A 25,878-nucleotide genomic window follows, 5' to 3' on the forward strand; every position below is an offset into this window, starting at 1 on the left:
AACTTAGTATCTCTCTCTGTGAGCATCTATCTCAAGACTATATTTTTAGCAACAACTGTGCCTGAGCATGTATTTTTCTTTATATAGCAGCTAATTTTTCAAATTACTGATCTTGAGAAAACAAAAAACCCCCACAATTCCATCTTCATTCTCTCTGAGTGTAAAAGTCTCAGGGATAATTAGGGAAATGAGCAGGTGTGAAGAGTCCGTTATGAAAAATGCTATAAAAGTATTGATGTCTTGACAACATTTGTTTCAACAGAATGTTCTCTGGACCTGTACACTCTCTTGTTCCTTGTCAAGCAGTTTAACATAAATCTTTGCCGTGCGACTCATAAATATTGGAAAAATTATTAGCTCTGTAAGGTGTTTGAGGATTATTTGACAAGTACAGATTTATGTTGTATAACAGAGATTGGCTTAATGGAATCCCGAGTCTCAGGAAAGAATGAAGGAGTAAATAAACATGGGCTTACCTTCCTTAACAGAAATGTCCATAACAGATTCTCAACTGAAGCAAACAATGGGTTGACTTTAAAGGACACCATTTTAAAAACTCAGAAAAACCAGGAGGGATTCTGAGCTGCCATTTTGGTTTCTAAGTTGTCTGCAGCTGCTAGACCCTGCTGGAAGGTTTGGTTTTACAGCATGGCAAACGTCCAGTAAAAGTTAGCACTTAACCAAGCTCCACTTACACTCTTGGGAGATGCCAACAGCCTTTTGTTAGGATCCCATACTTAAGCTAAGTAAGCAAATTATTAGGTTGAGACCAAAAAGATCTCACTTCAAAAAGAAGCACTCTTCGACAATGCTACAAAAAAAGCTTAGCCAAGATTAGGCATGGAATAAGAATTTATTGAGAAGTTTCTGTCTTTCTTATACTTTCTTGTTTCTGTGGAGGATGTAAAATTAGCAGGTTAGAATAATTGCTGTTTTATAAAGAGCTAATAAACACTGTGTATGGGGAAACGAAGAGGATGCCTTATTGTTTGGGGCCATGGGTGAACCAGGACGGCCAAGTGTGGGTGAGCAGGTGAACCTGAATCCTCTGTGGCAGGACTGTGTGGGATTGGTAAGCTCTCTGGTCCTCACCAGGACAGCAGCAGCATAAGTGAGTGTCTTAGGGAGCTTCTCCATAGCTTCTCCTTTGGGGTAGACAGCAAGTCAGAGAGGCCAGAGGCAAGGGGGTCTGCTGAGCGTGTGTTCCAACGACCTGGCTGGCAGCTCTGAACAATGGGAAAGTTGGAGGGATGGAGGAGAGGTGAGTTCAAGAACATGGTGGCGAGAAGCACTAGGAGTTCCTAAGCTGTCGGATGCAGTAGAAGGTAAAGCATAAGTGGGGCAAAGTCCCGATCTGGGGATGCTGAAGGGTGACCAGAGTCTATGGGCCAGATGGTGGCCAGGTTGATAAGCAGGGCGAGGCTTGGGAATGAAGGGTGGAAGTAAGCTTGGCCATCCTGTCTTTCTAAACTTCCTGAACGCTGCCTGTGCCCAGCCGATTTCCAGGTGAGCAGCCCCAGAAGGAGAGAATCGGAGGGAGATAAAAGCAGCTCCAGGAACCCAGCAGGAGGCTGCTAATGTGTCGGGAGAATTGGCAGTCGATGCAATCAATTCTTGTTCTCTTTGTTCTGCTTGCTTTAATTATGTGTCTATGTGTGGAAAACAAACAAGCCAGCCATCCCAGGGAGAGCAGTGATTAGTGGGATCTGTTTCCTGATTTTAGGGATGTGTCGAGGCTCACGTTAGAGCAGGGGCTTTCTCTGAACGTTACCCAGACACTGCAGAGTAGGTGTGTGTTATTTTATTTGGCTAAGAGGTGCCAGGGGAGTAAAATGTTTTTAGAACTTACGTGTTTGGGGTTACCAAGATTCATCCTGCCAGACTTCAATTATTGGATAAAGGTTAGTCTTGGCTGTAGTTTGCTATGTGTCCCCGGGTGAGTCTGGGCTTCAGTTTCCTCCTCTGTAAAATGGGAGAGAGAAGGTCAGTCTCAGGTTTTAACTGTGTCAGAATGATTGGAGGAGCTTCTTGGACACGCCCATGTTCAAGTCCACCTCTCAGAAGATTGGGGTGGGGTCTGGGCCCCTGTAAGGTTAGTCGGCTCTGGGGTCTCCGATGGAGGTGGCGCGCGGTGCCGCCCTGTCTGGAGGGGCTCTAGGCCCTTCTGGAGGATTCGAGATGATCCTCTTGGTTATGCCTCATGGAGCTAGCTGCAACTTCCGGGGGCCTCACCTCCTCCGGCTTTGCCACTGAAGCCCTGTTTTGTTGTTGGGGGGGCGTGGCTTCAGATAAAAGAGTCCCACGTGGGTGAGCCCTGGGGATATATCATGGGCGAAGGTGGGCAAGGATCCACAGGGGGTCATGAACCGGCCCCAGACCAGGCCTAAGTGGAGAGTGGAGAGAGGGGAAAAGGGCCGTTCTTCTCTGTCACTTTGGAGATCTCTGCTGGTTCTGGATTCCAGAATTTTCTGCAGGTGTGGAGGCTGTTGATAGTCAGGTCCAAGGCTTCCTGGCCCTTGAAGACAGGGCAGAGCCCTGCCTCAGTCTGTAGCCTCCTATTCTCACTCTGGCCATTCTCTTTGGTCTGCAGCCTGGAACCCCAGATCTGCACTAAAGGATGGCCTGCTTAAGCGGCCTGTGTGAAGACAATGAGAGAAGACGAGGTGGCGAATGGAGAGGCGGGTGGTAGAAGATGGCAGCTGGCCCGGCCCAAGCCCAGCCCACTGTGTGGGCTCAAAAGTGAGACTCCAGGGAAATGGGGAGGATGCCCCAACTCAGCTCAGTGATATCCTGGGATGTCAGGGCCCCAAGGACTGGAAAGGTGATAGCCCGACCTAGGGTCGAGGCTCAGTCTGTCCCTGGGGAAGGCAGAATGGCCCTCAAAGGCCTCCCCAGCCAATTGCTAGCTAGGTTATTTGGCAAAATGGATTGTACAGATGTGACTGAAGTTACCTGAACGGGATTATCCTGGATAATCTGGGTGGGCCCGATTTATCACTGGAGCCCTTCCTCCAACCCGAAGGAGGCAAGATGTGGCAGAAGGGGAAGTCAGAGAGCTTTGAAGCCGTGGGGCGGGGTGGGGAACGACACTCAGCATGCCAGCGCTGGCTCTGAGGTGTCAGGCCCACACACAAGGACCAGGAAGAAGTGGCTAGAACTCCTCATGGAAAGCGTAAGAAGGAATACAGACAGGCAGGAGGAGTCGAGAGTGGGGTGCTGACCGCCAGCAAGTTCTCAGGACCTGGGTGCTCCCACCTGGTGGAAGGGAACTGGGCCAGCACCCAGTGGGAGCCTGGAAGCAGGTTCTGCCCCGGAGGCTCCCCTGGGAAACGCAGCCTGCTGATTTTAGCCCAGTGACATGGCTCACACTTGTAACCCGCATTGCTGTTAAGGTAATGCATAGTGGTTGTTTTAAACCCCTTGGACTTCATTACAGCAGCAAGAGGAAACCAATGCAGGCTTCGTTTCCCCCAGTCCCAGCCAGAAGGACTGAAACAAAGTGGTCCAGGAGAGAAGGTGCTTTCTCCAAAGTGGCTGAGCTCCCGGCCCACTTAACTAGAAAACCCTCCCGCGGGAGTCTGCGCTTTGGATGTAACCGAACGACCTCGGTGACTCTTGAGTTCAGCAGCCCTAGGGTAACTGCGGCTTCTCTCTCTTGTACAACAGACCCCCGCCCCCCTCAGGGGCTGGGGCCCTCCAGGGTCACCAGGGCCCCGCCCTCACGGAAACTTTACTCCTTGGAGACCTGCGGATCCTGGGGCTCAGGAATTCCTTATTCAAAGTTCCTGAAATGGGATCACGGTCAAGTTGAGCGAAAGGTTTGCATGGTCAGTGGAGAACCGTGTCTGGTGCAGAACCAGGTGAGGAGGCAGGGTCGGAGCTGCGGTCAGGAGAGCTGGAAGCTAGGCTTCCTCCCGTAACTGGCTTTAGGACAAGGGCAATTCCTTTCTCCTGCTGGGTCTCACTCCTCCAACCTGGGAACCGGCTCGAGTTTCCTCCTGGATAGAAATTCCTTTGAGACTCTGCGGAAGCAAGCGCTTAGCCGGGCAGCTCACCGGCCGGCGTCGGGGCCAGACGAGGCTTGGAGACCCCTGATGGGATGAAGGGGCCTCAGACACCTGCCTCCAGGGCCGGCCTCCGCAGGGTCAGCGCCGGGAGGGAGGGCAGACGGAAGGGCGGGGCCGGGCCCTGCGCCCGCCCCCGGCCCGGCCCAGCCCAGCCCGACCCAGCCCAGCCCGGCGATCCCCCCCGGCGGGTCACACGCGCCGCCGGCCCGCCGCCTCCCGCACCCCGTGAGCCTAGCTGCGGTCCGGGCGCCCCTGCCCCGCGCCGCCGCCCGCGCCCGCCGCCCACCCAGAGCTACCGGCGCCCGTGACCCTGCCCGGGGCGCGGGGCGGAGCGGGCATGGCCCGCCGGGGGGCCGCCGCGCTGGCACTGGCCCTCTCGCTGGTGGCGGTGGTCCTGGCCGGGGTGGGTGCCCAGGGCGCAGCCCTCCAGGTCCCGGACTACTACGTGCAGGAGACCTGGAGCCGGGAGCCCTACTACGCGCGCCGGGAGCCGAAGCCCGAGCCCTTCTCGCCGCGGCTGCCCGCGGGGACCCGGGACGGGGAGCGGGAGCCGCGCCCGCCCGAGCCCAGGCCGCCCAAGAAGGCGACCAAGCTCAAGAAAGCTCCCAAGAGGGACAAGTTGGCCCCGGAGACGCCTCCACCAGGTAAGTAACTTTGTGCGCGGGGCGGCCCGAGGGGGCGCCCGTGACTGCGCGCCTCCCCCAGCGGCTGCCCGCTTGCCGGTGGGGACAGCTGGCTTCCAGGCCCGTGTGTGTCGGCGATGCCAGAGCCCGCGCACCCACCCATCGCGATCCTCCCCCCACTCCCCGGACTGAGTCGCGCATCCCTCTGGCCGCCTGGAGCTTCCCGGACCGACCCCGGACGGCATCCCCCTCGCAGGTGGAGGTGGAGCTGTGCGGTAGGGAAGCTGCCCGCGGAGCTGGTGGCCCAGGTCTGAAGTGGGCTGGGCAGAGGCTCTTTCCGCCGGACGCCCCCTCAGGTCTTACTACAGGGCGTTTTCTTGGGAGTGAATTTACAGTGTGGCCGAGTGAAGGGCCGGCTGGCTTTGGCACAACCGCCTTCTGGGGGAAAGCCCAGCAGTGGGTCTTTACCCAGCCAGCACCCCCTCTCAGCTCCCTCCCTCCGGCGTTCTGTGGGTCCCCGGAATCTCTGCCCAGTTGGGGCAGGATGGCAGAGCCTCTGCTGGGGAGGCTCCTGTGCCAGATGGAGGGAAAGCCCAGGGGCGCCTGGCAGCCTGCGCGGCCCGCCTTCCATCCATCCGCACACCCTTCTCCCAACCGCGTGTCTCTGCCAGCCCTGTCTTGGCAAATGACTTCCATTCCGTTTCACTCCCTGTGAAGGGGGGACTTTTTCTCTTAATTGTTTCAGATGTTCTTTGCTCAAATCGCAGGAGGCCCTGGTCCTAGTATTTCAGGGTTGGGGAGTGAGCAGGATTGTAGCCAAATTCTCTGGCCTTGTAATGGCCTTCCTTGAAAGGAGATACAATGCTGGTGGCACCATTACATGGCTCCTGGCATGGGAGGAATTGCTTTTGTTTGGTTAAACTCTTCAGAAAGTCAGCAGGAGGCAGCGGGAGAGGGGAGGAGGTGGGGACACAGATCTCTTGAACGTGTGGACCCATCTCAGCAGCCCCTCTGCACATGTGTGTGTGTGGGGGGAGGTGTCCTGCCATGCCCCAGTGTGTGAGCGACCCTGTCAATGGGCAGGCACTGCTCTGAGTTGTGTAACCCCCAACAGAACCATCCAGAGTTTCTAGTATCTTCTGGGGGAATTATGGGAATCAAGACGTGTAAAACCACAGTGGTTGAATAGCAGGAGAGCAGAGACAGTCACGTTTGTGGAACATCTGTTGAGACTCTGTTAGGAGCTTTATGTACAGTTGTCTGGGCTGATTCTTTCAGTGGCGCGGAGGGTTGGGTGTTTCTGTTTTACAGATGAGGGGCGGAAGGCACTGACAGTTGAAGTAACTTAGTGTCCCTTGCTGGCTTGGGAGATTGGAAAGCCCTTCTGTGCCTATTTTTAACTCAAGGCCTTTCTTGCTTGGTAGTTTGAATCAGATTTGCGTGTGTTTTTGGCTTTTGGTGTCTGCTGTGTGATTAGCGCGGTGCTGGTGGGGGTGGGTGGGAGACACGTATGCGGGGTTCTGGTACTTGCCAGGGGGAGGGCAGGGGCAGTGTGGAAGGAGCCCCAGGCTGAGTCTGAAGATCACATGTCATACCCGGGTCTGGGGGCTCAGCACTCAGCTTCCTGGGACTTGGTGTCTTCGTCGGCAAAGGACGCCTGCGCCTGTCACCTCTCTTTACTTGGTCACTTGCTTTAGAAGCTTTTCCAAAAAGCTTCTAGTGTGTCAGCTTGTCCATCTCTGAGCCCTTCATTCATTCGGCAGGTGGTTTCCAGGAACCTGTTCAATGCCAGGTGCTGGGTGAGGTCCTGGGGGTCGGGCACACAAGTCATCCCCTGCCCCTGTGGACCGCACAGAAGTGGGGGGGCTTTGGAAAAGGGATCACTGTTGTGCTGAGGGCCGCATCGCTAATCCCCAAACGGGAAAAGGTCCTTGGAAATTCCAGACACTCAGCTTTGAGGCTTCCTGGGAGAGCTGCCGCCCCAGGCCCACCACTCTTTTTAATGACTTGCATGAGTTTTTAACAGCCCACCAATGAAGACAAGCAAAGTGGGACATTTATCCCCACTCAAAAATCCTGTCCTTTTTTTTCCCCCCCATGTTTTGGGGTGTTTGGCCAATGGAACCTTCTACCCTAGACTCTTAAGTGGAGGAGACTGGTTTAACAATGACTCGATCAGGGGACTCGGTGGTGGTTGTGTTCAGGGACACCATGCTGAGAAGATCCATCTTGGCATCAGACTGTCTCCCAGGTGCCATCAGGTCGTGGGGAGGCATAGATGGAGGACGGAACCTTGTACAGCAGCCTGGGGTGTGTAGCGTGGGCTTCCGGACCTGGCTTTGCGGGGTGGGTGTGCGTGTGCCCGTGCATCAGACTCTGTAGGACTAACCTGGGAGTGAGGGCTTGGATTTAAAGATGGATAAGAAGGTAAATGTGTCTATAACTACTTTAAAATCAGTCACGTGCTTTGTCGCCATAGGCGGTAACATCTTTTTTGAATAGCTCTTGTCTTGCATCAAGGCAGGTTCTGGAAGGAGTGTTGTCTTAATCCCAGAGGAAGGTCTCCTTAAGGAAACTGGGACACTGGGGACTTGATCTTGGTGTGAATTGGGCCCTGACCTGTGGCTCTTCTTTAATGCCAACACATTAAAAATGTGCAGCAGATGGCCCATGTTGACATTCTCCTGGAGGTGGCTTGGGCAGCTGGGTCCTTGGGTTAGTTGAGACCATTGCATTTTTCCATGAAGGGCCGACAGATTCTTGGAGAAGTAGAGCTCTGATATGCTCAACAGAGTGGGATCTTTAAAGAAGTTGCTAATGCTTTCATTTTGAAATAATTATAAACTCACAGGCAATTGCAGACAGTACAGTGAGGTCCTGTGTACCCCAGTGATGATGCTTTCTGGAAACATAGGACAGGATTTCTGTACCTTGGCAGTATGGGCATTTTGTGCCAATTGTGTATGCTCTGGGGGTGGCAAGGAGGGGCTTGTCCTGTGCACTGTGGGATGTTTGGCAGCTTTCCTGGTCTCAAACCCCTGGCCTCCCGTAGCGGCCTCCTCTTAGTCAGGACAATCGAAAATGTCTCTAGATGTTGGCAGGTGTCCCTAGTGGGCTGAGGATCGCTGCTCTGTGCCATCGCAAGACAGGAAGTTGACATTGGTACAACACTATGAACTAGTTTACATACTAAACATTTCAGCAGTTTTTATATGCACGTGTGTGTGTGTTCTCTGTGGTTTTGTCACATGTACAGGTTCCTGGAACCACTCTTAGCATCGGGATACAGACCTGACGACCTCTTATTTATTTATTTAAATTAGAGAGAGAGGGAGAGAGCACTAGAGGGAGAACAAGCACGTGTTGGGGGCAGAGGGAGAGGGAGAAGCAGGCTCCCCGCTGGGCAGAGAGCCCGATGTGGGGCTCGATCCCAGGACCCTGGGAACATGACCTGAACCGAAGACAGATGCTTAACCGACGGAGCCACCAGGCGCCCCTGAGGATCTCTTGTTTTGAGGTTGAGTGGGACTCACTCTCGGACAGTTTCTGAGGTCCTCACTGTGAACATCAGTTAATCCCAGCATTTCAGAACTTGGAGGAAACCACGTGGTCATTGCACGCAAGTTGTTGTTCACTGCAGGGTTCCAACACTGGACCGCGCAGTCTGAGCAGTACTGATTGCTAGAGTGTTCTTCCTCGGTAGAGACCTGACTACCTGCTTTTTTCCAATTCCCTTATTTGGCTATTGCCGGCCAAATTCAGTAGTTTCTAGGTCTTTGCAGTTGGAATGCTTTCGGAGCCAGGTCCCCGCTTCCATTAGCCCAGCGTGGGGAACAGGATGGGGAGTGCATTTTTGGCATGCGGGTGGATGTGGGGTGTACTCACCTTTGTATGTCATCCCCAAATTGACGAGCTCGGTTTGTGGCCATGTTCTTGGTAGAAAATAAAATGGAACAGAGAGGGGAACCATAATTAATATAAATCATTTGTCTTTTCCCCCCAAGGGGTAGTAAGAAACAAACAGTCCCATGACCGACACTCTGAGTAGGTGATCTGAAGACTTTTTTCTTCCTCCTATTCCTTTTGGGTCTTGGGTTACTTTCGGTTTCCTGCTTGTTTGTTTGTTTGTTGCTTTCTTCCAGGACGGGCAAGAATGCACCCCTGTTTTGGGTATGGGCACGCCCACGTCACACCCGCCGGCCTGGTCCACGGTCTCGAGCCCGTGGAATTTGCAGAGTGGGCGGCGAGCCGTGTTTGTTTGGAAGTCTGTGCCCAGAAGCAGCAAGTTTGCGTTTTGTACTGTGTTGTGCCCCAGCCGCTGGGTGAAATAACCCAAGACTTGTTATTGGAGCATATGTGGTTGTGAACAAAGCCCTTTCTGTTGTGAGCTGCTGGCCAGTTGCGGGAAGGGGCCTCACTTTCGAGCTTTGGCCGGTCACTCTTCAGAGTGTCTTGTTGCGCGTGGCCTTCGGAGGGAAGCGTCTTCTCTCGGGCCCAGCTGGAGCGTGAAGATCTGGGGAATGTGCTTGTCAGGACTTTGCTGTGTATTTTACAAGCGGTCCCGGTGCCATCAGCACACGTGAACAAACAGCAAGAACTTTACATCAGGATATTATACGCTCGCTTGAAGAGTTAAATCCAAAGTGTTTGTCCAGATAAACTCCCTACAGAGCCCTGGGGGAAAGGACATTTAATTAAAAAAAGTTGTTTGAGGGGTACCTGCGGGGCTTAGTAGGTGAAGCATCTGCTTTTTGGCTCAGGTCATGATCCTGGGGTCCTGGGATGGAGCCCTGGCATCCGGCTCCCTGCTCAGCGGGGAGTCTGCTTCTCCTTCTGCTTCTTTCCCTGCTTGTGCTCACACTCTCTCTTTCTCTTTCAAATAAATAAATAAAATCTTAAAAAAAAAAAAAAAGGTTGCTTGATGTGCATTGGCAAGCAGCTTTCTAAGACACTGCCTCTCTTTCCAAGACGCTTTCCAAAGTCAACTATTCATGATGGCAGTCCCTGGTCTGTGCCCGTAGTTCCAGAAGCCAGCATCTGTGCGTGGGCCTGAAGACACTCCCTTGTTAGGGAAAGCTGGGCTCGATGCCGTGGTTCTTAAAACCAGCCATCGTGTTCTCCAGTGGCCTCAGGTGTCCATGGCTGCCAGATCTCATGGCAGAGGGGGCCCTCAGTGCCAGGACAAGGGCAGCTGGGGCCCCAGAGTCGGGACTGTGGAGATGAAGCTCTCCTTTGGGTATCCCCAGTGGGGCCAGGGAGCCTGAGCACTTAGGCTTGGCATCTCCAGCTGTGGCTCAGCCCGCTGTGGCCTTTCGAGGTCCCCCACCATAGCTGCCACTCTGGGATCATGGAACGCATGAAATTAGGGTATCTTTGGATGGCCCGGGGGAAGGGCTAGTGTCCATAACCGGCTGGCATCCGGTTGGCTACGCATCCAGGCATCATAGAACGGTCAGAGGGGCACAAAACACCTCCAGAGTGTTAATTTAAGACTGCAGCATCCCAGATTTTTATGGAATGCTTGGTCATGCAAACCACGTGTGGTTATTTGGCAGTTTGCTCAGGATTCAGAGAGAGTGGAGACTAGAATTGGCGCTGCCTCTCATGGGCATGGGTGACTTCTCCAGGCCTCGGCTTCCTCACCGTGACATGGGAGGGATGAAAAAGCCGCTCCCAGAGATGTGACGGTTCAACTTCCAGTCTCCTGTGCTCAGAGACACGGTTTGGGGGCACCTTCCACTGTCTTCCCCAGAGACCCCAGCTGGGCCAAGTCCTCGTGGGTCCTGCTCTGCACGTGGCTTGCGTTACTGGAGTTTCCTTCTCCGGGTCTTTCTCCTTCCATTTCTTTACTTGAACTTCATGAAATCCCTTCCCAGATACATACCGGCACCCAAGGCTGCATCTTGGGCTCTTTCCAGATGCAAGCCAGACTGAGACAGGCCAGTGCCCATGGCGCCCCGCCCAGACCCCTGCATGTCCGCACTTGCTGCTCTTCCTGTGCTGGTTCTAGAAAAGCAAAGGGCTTCTCATTTGGTTGCAAGTCAGGAAGGTGTCCGCTGGTGCATTAGAGGTTGGGAGTGGCGGGCCCTCCCTGGGCCCTCGAGGGAGACCCAAGTTGCACAAAAGGCTGGCCCAGAGGAGCAGAGGATGGCCTCCTAGTTTCCCAGGGAAGACATAGCTGAGCAGGGAGGGGAAAGCTTTAAACTGATTGGTTGGCTGGTTGATTTTGGTCTGGCCCTGGTAAAAAAGTACTTACAGTACTGCACTCGCACCCCCATCTCCACCCCAGACCTTCAAGGTCACTGACAAACAGAGGCAAACATCTCATTCAACCATTCAACCTGCCTTTCAGGATCTACCCGCTCCCTTGATTCCTGTTTCCGCCAGTCCCTTGACTTTCTCAGAACCAGATGAGACACAGCCTGTTCCCTCCTGGCGTCATGGCCCTTGGCCTGTGCACAGCCACATGGAGCACGCGTTTCTAACCCCTGCTGCTGAGGCTTTCCCGTCCACCTGCGCCGTCCCACTGGCCGTCTCTCGAAAGGGTTCTCTGCTGACGTGCCTGTGTCGTGGGGCTTTAGAAAGCCCTGACTGCTGTCTGGCCTGAGAGACCGCATTTCTGGGCAGCCCCTGAGAACCTGCCCTGTGTTCAGGCGAGGCCGTCCTTCTCTTGCAGGTTCCTTAGCAAGAGGCAGGAGAGGAGTCTTGGGCCCTGGACGGACTCCTGCACAAGAGAGAGTGCAGATGCCATGGGGCTGGAATTTCCTGGGGAAAATGCAAATATGCAGCAAAGAATTTTTTTGGTTCCTGCGGGGAGTGGGGGGTTGCTACTGTAAGCTCCTTGTATAGAGAGGGGAAAAATAGTTTCCTATCAACCCAGAAGCATGATGTTTACCACCATAGACCGGAATAGAACATGTGGCCCGCATCGGCACTTTGCTGGCTACTTTTAAGGAATTCAGTTTTGTCACGCAGCCCAGATGGAGTTGTTGATCTCCTTCTCGGCAGGCTTCTTCCACTGGACGGTCTTCTCTCATCTCTGCCGACCGTCTGCGGCCTCTCTTGCGGTGAGAGAGGACGGGTCTGGGGAGGGCCTCGCCCTGAAGTCCGCTTCCGCTCTCTCCCTATCTGTAAAGGCACGTTCATTGCATGCTTCCTGCCCTCAGTGGCAAGTTGCCGAGGTCCAGTGTTGTAATCCCGGTGAGGAGGCCACCTTGCAGGCTGGGAATCAGGCTCCACGTGTGAGCTGTGTTTCTGCAGCCGCCGGGATGGCGCTCTGTGATGCGTGGGGACTCGATGGCGAATCCCTGACGGAAGGACAGACAGTGGCTTCTGTTTGGTGGTTGCTGCATGCTCGACACAGCCCCGAGCGCTTGATGCATATTGTTTCCCCCACAAAGCGCCCACCGAAGCAGGTACTTGTCTTGTTGATGAGGGAACGTGGCTCCTCGAGAGGAGAGGTGACGTGCGTCATCCGAGGACAGGTCCTGGTCCGTGCAGTGGCAGAGTCCAGCGGCGGTGGGCTGGGACTGGATCTGACGGCCCTCCAGGAGCTGGAAGTGCGCCCTCTAGAGGAGGTGGCAGGGCCTCTACCTGTGGTCTCTGCCCCTTTGCCACCCCCTCCGGGCTTCTGTTCCCCACATGTCAGACCCCTGGGGAGTCAGACTCTCAGAGCTTTGACATCTGCCTTGCATCTGGGCCTTTGGTGGCTGCCCAGAGCCATATGGGGACGTGTGTCAAGGGCGTGGATCTGGCACACGGTGGGGGAGGGAGGGGCGGTGCACTGAGGCTGAGGGTGTTACCAGGCCATGGTCCGTGGTCTTTGACCCTTGCTCCCGTGTTGGGATGGAGGCTCCAGAGAGGTTTCCCTGGGAGACAGAGGCTTGCAGCCAATGGCTGACTTCTGCGGAAGGTTGGGATGGAACATTCTTTTCCAGAACTTTGGCTTTTTCCTCACATATTTTGTAAAACTTCATTCCCCCTTTAACATCTTATCTTTCTGCCAAATCAGGCTCCACGTTCTTAAAAGTGATGGCACCAGTTTTTCTGAGCAATCCAGATCTTTACAGACCTGAGTCAGGTCCCTTCAGAAGGGGCCATCTTTGGAGGTCACCGGCCATGACATTCTGACCCACAGAAACGGGACAGGTGCTGAGGTGACATCAGGCTGATGTCAGATGCTCCTGGGTCCTCTGGGTCTTCCTCTGGCCTTTCTGAGCATTTTGGTGTTTTGACTTTCTGGACCTGAGGGGAACACGTACATGAAAAATGAATGATACTCCCAGCAGGCATCGCCCCAGAAGATGATGGAGAGAGCAGTACTCTTGGCTGGACCCAATGTAGCCTTTGGATTGTTTGAAGAGTAAAGGTTTTCTTGATAAGTATCTTTTTTGGGGGCGGGGAAGGAAGACCGTAGAACCGTCTGAAATGATTCATTAATTGGCACTCAGTCCACTAAATGTTTTTTGTATTTCAACTTGCTTTTTAAAGTCCAAACTAAGCGTCCTTCCCCTGTCCCTTCTCTAATTTTTGTCTCTTTGTCATTCAGTGACTCGTTAGTGTGTCCATTCACTCATTCGTCATGGCTTATTCTGCACCAGACTCCAGAGACAGAGCAGGAAGCAAAACTAGACACAGTCCCTGCCCTTGCTAATAGACCAGCATATGTTACATGCTCGTGGTGCTGCACAGCACAGGTGTGTGGACTGACAGTAGGGGCTGCTCGTGCTCCGCCCAGGCCTTCTTCCTGCAGGTACACCCATCTCCCAGCTGTGGGGTTCTTGACTGCGATGGCTCATAGCTGATGCCTTCTCTGGAACATTGCTCCTGGAAGCCTGGTTCTCACACCCCAGTTGGTCCATCTGTAGCCAGAGGCTAACCAGCAGTATAAAAGGTGGCTTCTTTTCCCAAGGTGGGGGCCATGATTTGTGTAGTTCCTGCTGCAGAGCTCCCCATGGGATCAGACTGAGCCAGCCTCTGGCTAAGAGGGAGGACAGCCTTACTTAGCTCCTTCCTCTGCCCTATCCTGCTTCTCCCTCCGCTTTCCCTTTAGAGCCCTCCCCCAGTATATCATGTACACCTGAACCCCTGCATCAAGCTCTGCTTAGAGGCAACTTGACCTAAGATGGGTGTTATCAGAGCCCACCAAAGGAGGCATTGATTTAGGTGGGGAGTTCAGGAGAACCAAAAGGGGAGATGCCAGAGCTGAGATTTGCAAGATTAGTGGGAGTTAATGAGACAGAGATGAATGGAAGGGTGCTCCAGGAGGAGGGAACAGCACATGAGCTGAAGGCGGCAAAGAGGCTGGTGTTTCAGGAGTAGAGAGAGGGAGCTCAGTGTGAGAAGAAGCTGAAGGGGCCAGAGGCATGAGCAGGTAGCCTTCCTAGGCCCTGGTAAGGATCTCTCCAGTTGGTTAGGAGCGCCACCCCTCACTCCCACCCCCAGGTACCCAGCCAGGGCCTTGGAAAGAATTGGAAGGAGGAGCCCAGCATGGTGGGAAATGCTAACTCTGGGGTCAGGAGTCCAGAGTTCCCGCTCTGTTTTATCAGTTAGGTGTGCTGTCGCTCTCTGGGCCCCAGAGTGGGTGAAAGTACTACCATGGTATTTTTGCATTCTTAGAGTAGTGTTGACTGACAAGTGTACATTGTCTTTATTAAGAGTATTTCTTTCTTTCTTTCAATTTAATTTACTTTTATTTAATTTCAGTTAATTAATATATATTGTATTAATGGGTTTCAGAGGTAGAGTTCAGTAATTCAGTAATCAGTTGCATATAACACCCAATGCTCATTACGTCGCGTGCCCTCCTTAGTACCCATCACCCAGCTACCCCATCCCCCCACACACCTCCCTTTCCTTGACCCTCAGTTTGTGTCCTATGGTTAAGAGTCTTTTAGGTTTGTCTCCCCATCTGAAGGAGAGTTCATTTCCCCGGGTGTTCACAATAGCACGCTTCCTCTCCTGTAATCTCCAGCAAGCACCTCAGAGTCCGGAGTGCCATCCCTGGGGACAGGGGACGCAGAGGGGGCAGATGCTGCTTTGCAGAAGATGGTTGAGCTCTCCCCATGGGACGTATGTGGAAGTAAAGGCATTTCTCTCTCTCCTTCTTTTTAGGTAAAAATAGCAACAGAAAAGGCGTGAGAACCAAGAGCTCTGAGAAGGCTGCCAATGATGATCACAGCGTTCCCGTGGCCCGTGACGATGTCAGAGAGAGTGAGTGAGGCTCTGTGGAGAAGCTCCTGCTGGTTCCATCACCCACCCAGGGAGGGCGGTGGCCCCTGGAGCAACTGGCAGCCGCAGATGCCCCCTGGGGCTGCCTGGGGTGGCTGGCAGCCTCTCTGGCCTCTCCTTTTGCCATTACCATTTGGGGGTGCAGACGTTCCCAGCCGCCCTGTCCTCTGCAGCCACAGTCATCCACATCTTTTACCCATTGGCTCAAATGAAGTCATTTCTGAATCTCCCAGAGCCCTGGGTTGCCTTCCTGGACCCTTCCACTTCCCCCACTCCAACCCCAAAACAATCTCATTTCCTTTCTTGTGGGGCCTCAGAGCTGCCCATGTATATTGCATGTACATTTCTTATCTTCCAACCAGACCCTGGGGCCTCTGGAGTCAGAGTAAGTTTTCCATTTACAAGCCCCATGATGCTGGTCTTGGGGTCTTACTCCCTTGTAAAAATATTAGTCTTTTAATTATTTACTTTAGAATGGTCGAAGTCATTACTCCTAGACTCCTGGGCCAACTCTGGCCCGTTTGGAATAGCTCTTACTAGACTGACTACTAGCATTATGATTATTGTCTGTGACGCTCTGGTATCCAGGATCACATGTCTGCAAACGCTGATAGTGTTTGTAAAATGCTTCTGCTCTCCGTGGCTTCAGGTCAGGCAAGGGGTCTCACCTTTGGTATCGACCCATGCCTCTCTGTGTGTGGTGGACATTCCTGGTGTCATCATCAACATTGTGAATCTTTTATGGATAAGGAGGACGAGACTTGGTAGTTTGTGCCCTTTGCCTGTGGTTATGCAGCCTCTAAGTGGCGAAACGGGGATTTGAACCCAAGATTTTCTGGTTCTAGGCTTTCTGCTCAGGAGGACAGTGGCTTAAATAAACACAGCATTTCACAAATTTGCATTTCTGGATGCAGGGTCCGTGGTCAGCTGCCGTGTGAGCCCGTGCACTATGTCACAGCCTCGACTGTCCTAAAGGGAATGCTCTGTTCCCTTAGGCAGTGGTTGGGGTCTGTGTTTCTAACCAAAAGCTCACCGTCAGAGCCATCAAAGGTATGATTAAGAGTGCGTCCTAAAATAAACATGGAAATTCAGCAATAGTCACATTCTGCAGTCACTTAACAACCGAGCATTATATTCTGTCTTAAAGTCTCAGGCCTGCAGGGTACCCGTGGGCATCGCGGCGGGGTGGGTGGGGATGTTGAAGACACGTGATGTGGGGCTGTGTTTCTGCTTATTCACCTGCTGAACCCTGGTGACCTTTGGGGTCTCAACAGATGGGTGGTAATAAAACTCCCACCTCCGGTGGGCCTTGGGCATGACTTCTGTCCCCTTGTCCCAGCAGGCTGACTGGAAGACCAGCTGTTCCTCCAGGACCCCAGATGCCCCAGGGCAGGGCAGCTCCCAGTGCCGGCCTCTGTGCTCTGGGCTCTCACTCCCATCCTACTTGGGCCTCAGAGTCCCTTATTGTCTTGTTAATATTTGCATGCTTTAAACATTGAAAAAATATTCTGTCTAGTCTTTTTTTTTTTTTTTTAGCTTCAGCACAAGGGTTGGTTTGAATTGTTTTAGTTATTGCCAGAATTGTAAGTTATTAATATTTGGGGAAGCATTTTCAAAAAGAGTTTTCAAGGCCCGTTTATTGACACACACACACGAACACACATATGCTACCCCACGCAGAATTGCTCCCCGGGCCTTGGCCTCAGAGCTCTTTCTGAAGGGGCTGGGGTCCCTGGTCTCCGAGACAGCCACTGTGGCTCTGATTCACTGAGTGCTCGACGAGTGACTCTGGTCTACGAAATTTGTTTACATTGTTCTTTTGTTAAAACAAGCTTGAAAAATCGGGATGACGCTGGAGGGCAGAGATGCCATGGGGGGCTGTGAAATGCAATATGGAAGGGACAGAGGACTGTGGCTGGGGAGGCAGACAGCACAGCAGTTAGGGACGCTGGCTCGGGTGAGGCAGGGGCGCCTGGGGCGTGGTGCTGGGTGGAACGGGGCCTCAGATCCACAGCCGGGCGCTCTCAGGACCCTGTGCTCAGCCTCCTCTGTGTCTCTGCTCTGGTCTCCCTTGGGGGGCTTGCTGGAGAGGTGGCAGCATGAAGGGGTTGGGTGGCCAGTGGAACGGACATCCCCTATATTGTGCCCAAGGTGGCAGATGGAGATGTGACCCGCTTCGTTTTCAAGGTGGTGGGTGGCACAGATATTAACACCCCCCCACACACACACTGGTTATGTGAGCAGATAACATCTTGAGTTTGCATCAGACGCAGACTCTCCCTTACGAACTTTCGCTTTGAGGGCGAGAACGCATAACGGACTGAAGAGCACCGTCCGCTCGGGCAGGTTCCGAAATGCATCTTGGATGTTGTCTCAAAGTCACTGGCACAGCCGGCTGACTTATTGCTCTAGCTCTTCCCCTCTCCTTGGGTCCAGCCCTTTGCCGTGTGACTCTTCCATGCCCTCGCTAAAAGGTCAGGGCCCCTTGGCTCCGGGCCGCGTCTGCAGGAGTGCGGGACCGTGCCCAGGGGCCCGCTGTGAGCTGAGGACCTGGGAGAACTTGCTTGTTTCTATTCGCTTCTCATTTCTGGCCTCTGCCTCCTGCCCCCCACCCCCCCCCCCCCAGCCAGATGGGCTAGTTTCTCACACCGTGTCCTGTGCTGAAGCCCATGGTTCACGTGTTTTCTCCAAAGGGACCTGGAAGAGTGTCTAAGCGGATGGCGGAGAGGACGGCTTTGGGTCAGGCTCTACTCTCACTGCCCGTGCGACCCCGGACAAGTTCCTCCGTTCTCTGGGACTCCCTTTCCTCCTCCACCAGAGTGGGGAGAGATGCCTTTAGAGGGCTATTTTGAAGACTCAGGATTGTCTGAAGGGTACAGCACACAGCCCACAGCAAGCCCTCAGTGAGAATTAGCGATGCCTTTTATTTGCCATCTGTGTGGTTCTTTTTTTTTTTTTATTTTTTTTGTGCCTCAGTTAGAGGACTTGGCAGACATTTTTAAAGGATCAGATCATAAATACATGGTTTATTGGCCAAGAAGCAAAATTGAGGATATTATGTCATTACTTAAATAACCATTTAAAATGTGATCATTAAAAAAATACAAAACGGGCACCTGGGTGGCTCAGTGGTTAAAGCCTCTGCCTTCGGCTCAGGTCATGATCCCAGGGTCCTGGGATCGAGCCCCACATCGGGCTCTCTGCTTGGCAGGGAGCCTGCTTCCCTGTCTCTCTCTCTGCCTGCCTCTCTGCCTACTTGTGATCTCTGTCTGTCAAATAAATAAATAATAAAAATCTTAAAACAACAACAACAACAACAAACTATTCTTACCTGTTCGGCCATACAGACACAGGGGGTGGCCTGGACCTGGCCATCCCAGGGGCTGAGGTTTGCCCACCCTGTCTCAGAACTTCACTTTTCTGCAAACACTGCCTCCAGGAAGACTGCCCTGATCACCTCTCTTTCATTTCCCTACACCTCCTCCTCAGAGTCCCAGTCCCTTCCTGTCTCACGTCCTCGTGATCCCTGCAGGCAGCTCTTCTCCTCTGTGAGGCTGAGTAGTCAAGAGCTTAGTCTCCCCTGCCTCTTCTCAGGAGACACCCGGACTTGGAGCAGCACTCGACAACACTGGCAGGCTCGTTTATTGAACACCTGCCCTGTGTTGCACTAGTGTTCTGGGCTCCAGAGCAGGTGTTGGACGTACGTTCCAGTGGCTTCTTCACAACCCAGAAGGGCAGGGCTGGCCTCCACAGGAAAAGCTCTTGGATCTGTAGGGGAGGAACGTGATGTCCCACCATCACAGAAGTAGAATGGTTTTCCCCAAGTGATGCACGTTGGTGAACGGGAGCTTCCTCATGCCTGGGCTGGGTGAGAATCAAGGCATCAGCCAGGTAGCATGCTTGGGGATTGACCCCCCTAGTGTGTGCGTGTGTGTGTGTGTGTGTGTGTGTGTGTGTGACACTTGAGAGTTTTTCACTGTAGCAGAGACAGTTTGGTTTTTCATCCACACCCATGTTGTGAGCCTTTCCCCGGTGTTGCCTGGCTCGGTGCCTCTCGGGGGCTCAGCTCTGGTCTCCCCCGGACACCTGGCACAGCTGTTGAAAGCAGGGGAGGGAGTCCTGGCTGACCTGGAAGACGCTATGATACACAGTCACATCTCTGGGGGTATTTCAGATCCTTCTGTAAGTGGGAGGGGTGGCGAGGAGCCAAAATTGAGACAGGGTCACATGCATCTTGGACCCGCCTCTCTTGGGAAGTCTGATGGATGTGGGCAGTTGGGACACCAAGGGCTCCTTCCCACCTGGCTAGCTCCCCCACTTTCCACTGTGTCTCAAACATGCCTAGAAAGTTATTCTTCAGTCTCTAATGTGAAATGTGTCTCATGAGGATTTTCTGGCCTGCCTTTGCAATGGAGAGAGATTTCTTTTGTTCTTCCAATGGTTTTGTGGCAGGGCCTTCACTGGGTTCGATTAGGGGTCCTGGCCTGGCTGCTGCCTGCGAGTGTAAAGTGAGTTCTGTTAATGCCGTGTGGGCAGGGTGGCGAGTCTGGGCCACAGGCTGTAGAAGCTTTGGTTCGGAACCCGGGCCATGGTGGACTTGCTGGGGTAGAAATACCTCCCAGAGAAGGGGTCAGGGCCCAGAGCTCTGATGTGCTCAGGAGCACCTGTGGGCTCCACTCATTTCCATCACCCAGCTGACCCCGGGGTGGGGGTTTCTGGGCGACCAAGGTAACAGGAGTCCATTTATAGAGTAGAAATTCTAGCGGCACCTTTTCTGAGTCCGTGTCGCCGAGGCCAGCACACGTGCTTCTTGTTGCTGGTGGGACTTTGCTCCTGTGACAATCTGCCCATCTTCTTTCTATCTTCTTGGCCCTTCTGCGACGAGATCCTCTTCTTTACTTATGGGTTGCTGACTCAGGATGGAGTTAGCAGAAAACCGAATTTGCCATGTCATACCCTAAAACTGAAAAAAAATAATTAGAAACTTAACTCAAAGTGGAAGCTATTCTAAAATAGATTTCTTTCCTGGCTTACAAAACATTTTGACTATGAAAGTAGTGGATGCACTTTGTAGAAAATGTGGAAGATATATAAAAACAAAGAAGGGAATAAAACAAACCCATAGTCTTATTTTCCAGGGATAATCACAGTCAGCATCCAGAGCCTCTCTCTCCAATCTTCTCTCTCCGTGCGTGTGTGTGTGTGTGTGTGTGTGTGCGCGCGTGCACGTGCATGCATCAGGAACAAATTCCAGGTATGTGGGTAGATGACACGCACACTTTCTACAATATTGAACTAGTCTTGCTTCGTAACCTTCTAGTCTTAGTTCATGTGCTACTGTTATGTTCTTAGGTCATCAAATACCCTTTTAGGGCATGATGTGAAGTGGTTTCCATTTTATGGTGGAATCGTAACTGACCGTTCTTCCCAGGCTGTGAACATTTCCACACTCCTCCTTCTGTCTGTGTCTTTGCTCGCTCGCCCCTTGAGCTCATGCTTCCTGGAAGAGGAACCGCATAGAGTCATCACTGCTCTCTTGAAAGGTTTATGCCAACTTCTACAGCCTCTTGCCCATATTCTCCTTGTGTGTATGTGTTGTTTTATAAGCACTCTTTATATGTGAAGGACAAGGGACCCTCTCTTTATACGTTGCAGGGTAGGGTGGTTAAGAACTCTGGAACCGTACTAAATGGAGCTCAAAGCCCAGTGCACTGTTGACTAGCTGTGTGGTCTTGAGTGTGTTATTTAATCTCTTTATGCCTCAATTTTCTCAAATACAAAACGGGGGTAATAATTGGACATACCTGTAAGATTGGGATAAGTATTTAATAAGGTAACTTGAATAAACAGTGACTGGAACAATGGGTTCCATCGTGGAAACTTCGTATCCGTCATTCATTTGGGCACCTGAGCTTGACACATTTTTAAAAAACCTGTAACAGTGCAGGAACACAGACTGATCTATTCCTTGAAAGTTCTGGAGAATGGGACTCTGAATTCATTGAAACTAGGCATTTTCCACTCAAGGAGTTCTTTGATATATCTCCTTTCTTTCATGGTAATTGATCTATCAGATTTTCTATTCTTTCTTTATTTTTTTAAAGACAAGTTTTGTTTTTTTTTTTAAGATTTTATTTATTTATTTGACAGACAAAGATCACAGGTAGGCAGAGAGGCAGGCAGAGAGAGAGGAGGAAGCCTGCTGAGCAGAGAGCCCGATGCGGGGCTCGATCCCAGGACCCTGAGATCATGACCTGAGCCGAAGGTAGAGGCTTTAACCTACTGAGCCACTCAGGCACCCCAGATTTTCTATTATCTTAGTTAATTTTGATAAGGTTTATTTGGAAGACATTGTCACTCTGTTGATATATTTTCTTTTTGCCATTTATGTACTTACGCTTTGTAATATGTCAGCCAATTTACTTATTTATTTTAGAGAAGTTTTTGATTTTGGATTTAGAAAAAAAATAAAGGCAGAATACAGAGAGTTCCTATATATCTCTGCTTCTCCTCTCGGTTCCCTTATTATTAACCTCTTGAGAATTTTGACCCGTTCTTCGTAACTGAAGTCCATGGTTTACATGCGAGTTCACTGTGTTGTACATTCTACGGATTTCGACGAATGTATGACGACACATAGCTCCAGTTGTAATACCATCCAGAATGGTTTCACTGCCCTAGAAATCCTTAAATAAGTAGGTCCTTTGCCTACTTATTTCTGTTTCCCTTCCCCGATCCTCTGGCAAACCACTGATCTTTTCACCGTCTTCCGAGTTTTGCCTTTTCCATAATCTCGTGTGGTTGGAATCAAGTATCCAGCTTTCTCATTTCTTTCACTCAGTCATATGCACGTCAAGTTCCTCCATGCCTTTTCATGGCTGATAGCTCATTTCTTTTTATCACTGAATAATATTCCATTGTCTGGATGTAGTGCATACGTTTGTTTATCCACTCATCCATGCAAGGACATCTTGGTTGCTTCCAACTTTGGGCAATTATGAATAAAGCTGTTATAAATATTCATGGTCAGGTTTTTGTGTGGCCACGTTTTTAACTCGTTTGGGCAAATACCAGGGAGCACAATTACTAGATCATATGGTAAGAGTATTTTAAGTTACATAAGGAATTTTGTCTCTTTTATAGGACCTCCACTAACAAAAAAAAATTGGTGGTACTATTTGTCCCTTTTTTTTTGTCCTTTCAGTATGCATTCCAAAATCTTGACAAATTTGTTACCACATCACTGACGTGATTTTCTGTGTAATATATCCACTCTTACTGCTTCATGTAGGCTATTTCCTACTTCTATTTTGAAATAAAGCAGACATAGAAAAATTACATAATGATATATATGTTCTTCTAGCAAATATGTATAAAGCTAGCCCCTGTGGCACCATCACCAAAGTCAAGAAGGAGAGACTTGTCAATCTTCTCGATCATATCTGTATCCCGTCCACTGTAGAGATGACTTCTACCCCAATTTTAACAGCTTTTCTTCATAATTTTACCACTTATGTTTTATCTCTAAGTTAGTTTGACCTGATTTTGAAATTTATAGAAATAGAATTATGCTATGCATATTCAGTCATACATACCTTATAATTTTCTATTAACGTTCTATATTTGTTGAGTTCCTTCATTTTCCTCACTGGGTGGGATTCCGTCATAAGGCTACACAACAATTTTTTTTATCCATTTCAGTGCCGATGGATGCTTGACTTATTTCCAGTTCCTGTATTTTATGAAAAGTGCCTCCATGAAAACTTCTGTGCATACATCCTAACCCCCATGGGCTTAAGTTTCTCTAAGTATACATACATTTAGATGTACAATGGTTGGGTTTAGCTTCACTGTTGAACAAAAGCTCAATTGTTTCCCTCCGTGGGGCAGGGGCACGCCATTCTCACTTCCTGTCAGCATTGTGTGGGCTCTAGGCTTCACATTCTAAATAACTGTTCTATGAGCAGACTTTAGGATTTGCCAATCCGGCAGGTGTATGATGGCGACTCACTGTGATTTCGTTTGCATTTCCTAATTATTAATGAGGTTCAGCATCTCCTCATAGATTTGTCATTTGAATATCTTTTCTGATGACATTTCCGTTCTATTTTTTTCCTTATAGATTTACCCATTCTGAGTTTGAATTTTGATTTCATAATATTGGTAGCAAATACTGTTTTTTGCTTTTCATTCTTGTGAGATCTTAATGAACAGAAGTTCTTAATTATCATGTAGCCAAATATATCGATTTTTTTTTTCTTTTAGGTTGCTACTATTTGTGACTTGTGTAAGAAATCCCTTCTTACTCCAACGTCGTGAAGATATTTTATACTGCCTTCTAAAGCTTTCTTTCTGTTTTTATTTTCCACAGTTAGGTCTTCAAATACCTGGATGGACTTTGTTTATTTATGATATGAAGTCAGAATTCAATTTTCTTTTTTCCTTGTTTCCATGCTGTTTTGCAAAGCTACCTCTGTCTGTTGGGGATTAAGAGTCCATATGTGTATGACTTCGTTTTCAGTCTTGCTGTTCTTTATCATTAATTCATTTTTCTACCCATACATGGGTATGGCTAGAAATACCTTACTCTTCTAACTACTACAGCATTTTAACATATCATGATATCCAGTAGAGCAGGACCTAGTTTTTCTTCAAAAGTTGTGGTTGTTCTTGACTCATTGTATGGACATACATGTGCACATGTGTGTGAGCACGCACGTATATTTACACCACCCAGTCAGGATCTTCGAATACCTTTCCAAAAACTTTTGGAATTTTGATGACAGTCTCATAGATTCCATAAATCAGTTTGGGAAGAATTAATATATTTACAACATTAAGTCTTCTAATCCATGAGCATGGTATATCTCCCCACTTGCTAAATCTTTTTACGTATCTCCCAATAAATGGATCTTGCCCATCTTTATTAGATTGATTCTTAGATATCTGCTATGTTGTGATGCTTTTAATTTCAGTTTTCTAACTCTTTATTGCCAGTATATGGGAAGGCGATTTTTTTCTATGCTGATTTATACCCAGCAACATTGCTAAACTCTTACTAAAAACATTTGCATATTTACTTGGATTTGAGTACCAAATCATAATGTAGGCTAAATGATGGCAATTTTGTTTTTTCTTTCCATTTCTTAAATTTTTTCACTTATTTTTCTTTACTTCATAGGCAGAGATCCCAGGTTAAAAATAATGGCTCTTTCCATAGGTTTTAGTTCTGCCTTTGGGTTTGTAGTTTTCTTAATATTTGGCCTTATTTTCTTTTAAAGATTTATTTATTTATTTTAGAGAGAGGGAAAGAGAGAGAGGAGGGGCAGAGGGATAGGGAGAGAATCTCAAGTAGACTCCTTGCTGAGTGTGGAGCCTGACGTGGGTCTTGATCCTACAACCCTGGGACCATGACCTAAGCCAAAATCAAGAGTTGGACGCCTAACTGACTGAGTCACCCAGGTGCTCCTGGCCTTATTTTAAATACTTTTTCTATACTTAGGATGAACAATTTCTAGGAAAAATATTTTCCCCATTATTACATGAAATCACGTTCAAGTGATTATTGCTTGAAGTCTTTTGGGAGCTATAGCTCATGTTCTTTTTTGTGGAATTTTGTCCTTCACAGATGGCACCTCGGTGTTTGTGCTTCACTCATCTTTCAATGAGGCAAAATGCAGCCAGATTTCAACCACTGGGGGGCAGTTGCCCCTCTTTCTCAGATCTACAGGTTTCGACTGGGTCGGCATGCAAACATTCTGTACAGTTTTCAGTTTCAAGCAGATCTTTATCTTCTACATATTTTTGCTTCCCTGAGGTGCTGATTTCTTTCCTGGCTGCAGTTCTTAGATCCTCTTTTCTGATGGGATACGTGGGAGAACAGTAATTACTTTCCTATGCTGTCGTCAGTGTTCTTGTCTTTGCCCCACACTGTCCTTCTGTGTGACAGTTGTCCCTCCTTCCTGTCCAGTTGTTTTCTGAGAGTTTCTGATCCAAGCAGTTGTGGAAAGCTGATGGGGGTCGGGGAGGAGAGGCAAGCACCTGGCCACTGTAGAAAGCCAGATCTAAACTACAGATGGTGTCGAATTTTCAGTTTTCTCATTGCTGCAGACCCTGGACTTCAAAATGGAGGCACATAAGAGGGATGAAGGGTTTTTTGTCCCTCCTCTGGACATCTCCATTTTTTCTCCAGCTGTCTCCATCTGACTCAGCTGTGGGGAATAATCTTGCACATCTGGCAATAGGTGGAAGCATTATTGAGACTCTTTCCTTTTGAGAATCTTTGTAGGTTTTTAGGATATGTTTGGGAGATGTTGCAAAAGTTTAAACTAGAATTCCCTTAAGTTTGTGATACTTCTGTACAACTGGTGATTTTATAAGATACGTTAAATAACCTGGAACACGGTGTGAGAAAGTTTTTTTTTTTTTTTTTTTTTTAAGGAATCTTAAACAAAGCAAAACAAAAACTTTCATTTTGAAATGACTAGAGATCCTCGGGAAGTTGCAAACAAATGGGTCCTATGTACCCTTTACTCTGCCTCCTCTGGTGCTGACCTTTTGCATAACTGCGGTACAATAACAAAATTCATAAAACGTATTTAGATTCCACACATTATCTGTGTGTGTGTATGCATATGTGTGTATAGTCCTGCGTCCTTGTACCACATCTGTCATTTCATGGGAATACCATCATAGAGAGATACAGGGCTGTGCCTTCAATGTGGGGCTTCCTTGTGACATCCCTTCCTAGCCCCATACCCTGTCCCATAGTCCTTAACTCCTCACAACCTCTAGGCAGATCTCCATCTCTACAATTTTGTGTTTTCAAAAATGTTAGATGAAGTAAACCTTATGGTATGTAACTTTTGAGATTGGCTTTTTTAACTCAGCATAATTCTCTTCTCTTTAAAAATTGGACAAATAGACTTAGTTGGTATTAGTATGCTGTAGCAGTCAGG

General features: G+C 49.8%; 1 protein-coding gene across 2 annotated transcripts in view; it reads left to right on the forward strand.

Annotated features, from left to right (window-relative positions):
- The first annotated feature begins 4,376 nt into the window (after positions 1-4,376).
- The window catches only part of CPXM2 (carboxypeptidase X, M14 family member 2), a 123,283-nt gene continuing 101,781 nt past the window's right edge, over positions 4,377-25,878 (forward strand). For both annotated transcript variants that reach the window (XM_032882129.1, XM_032882130.1), the window contains exons 1-2: positions 4,377-4,711; positions 14,804-14,902. In XM_032882129.1, the coding sequence (XP_032738020.1) occupies positions 4,405-4,711; positions 14,804-14,902 (406 nt within the window). In that variant the 5' untranslated portion in view covers positions 4,377-4,404. The remainder of the gene's footprint in view (positions 4,712-14,803; positions 14,903-25,878) is intronic.

Source organism: Lontra canadensis, unplaced genomic scaffold (assembly GCF_010015895.1).
Source record: "Lontra canadensis isolate GAN:19392208 unplaced genomic scaffold, GSC_riverotter_1.0 scaffold79, whole genome shotgun sequence".
Classification (NCBI taxonomy): Eukaryota; Metazoa; Chordata; class Mammalia; order Carnivora; family Mustelidae; genus Lontra; species Lontra canadensis.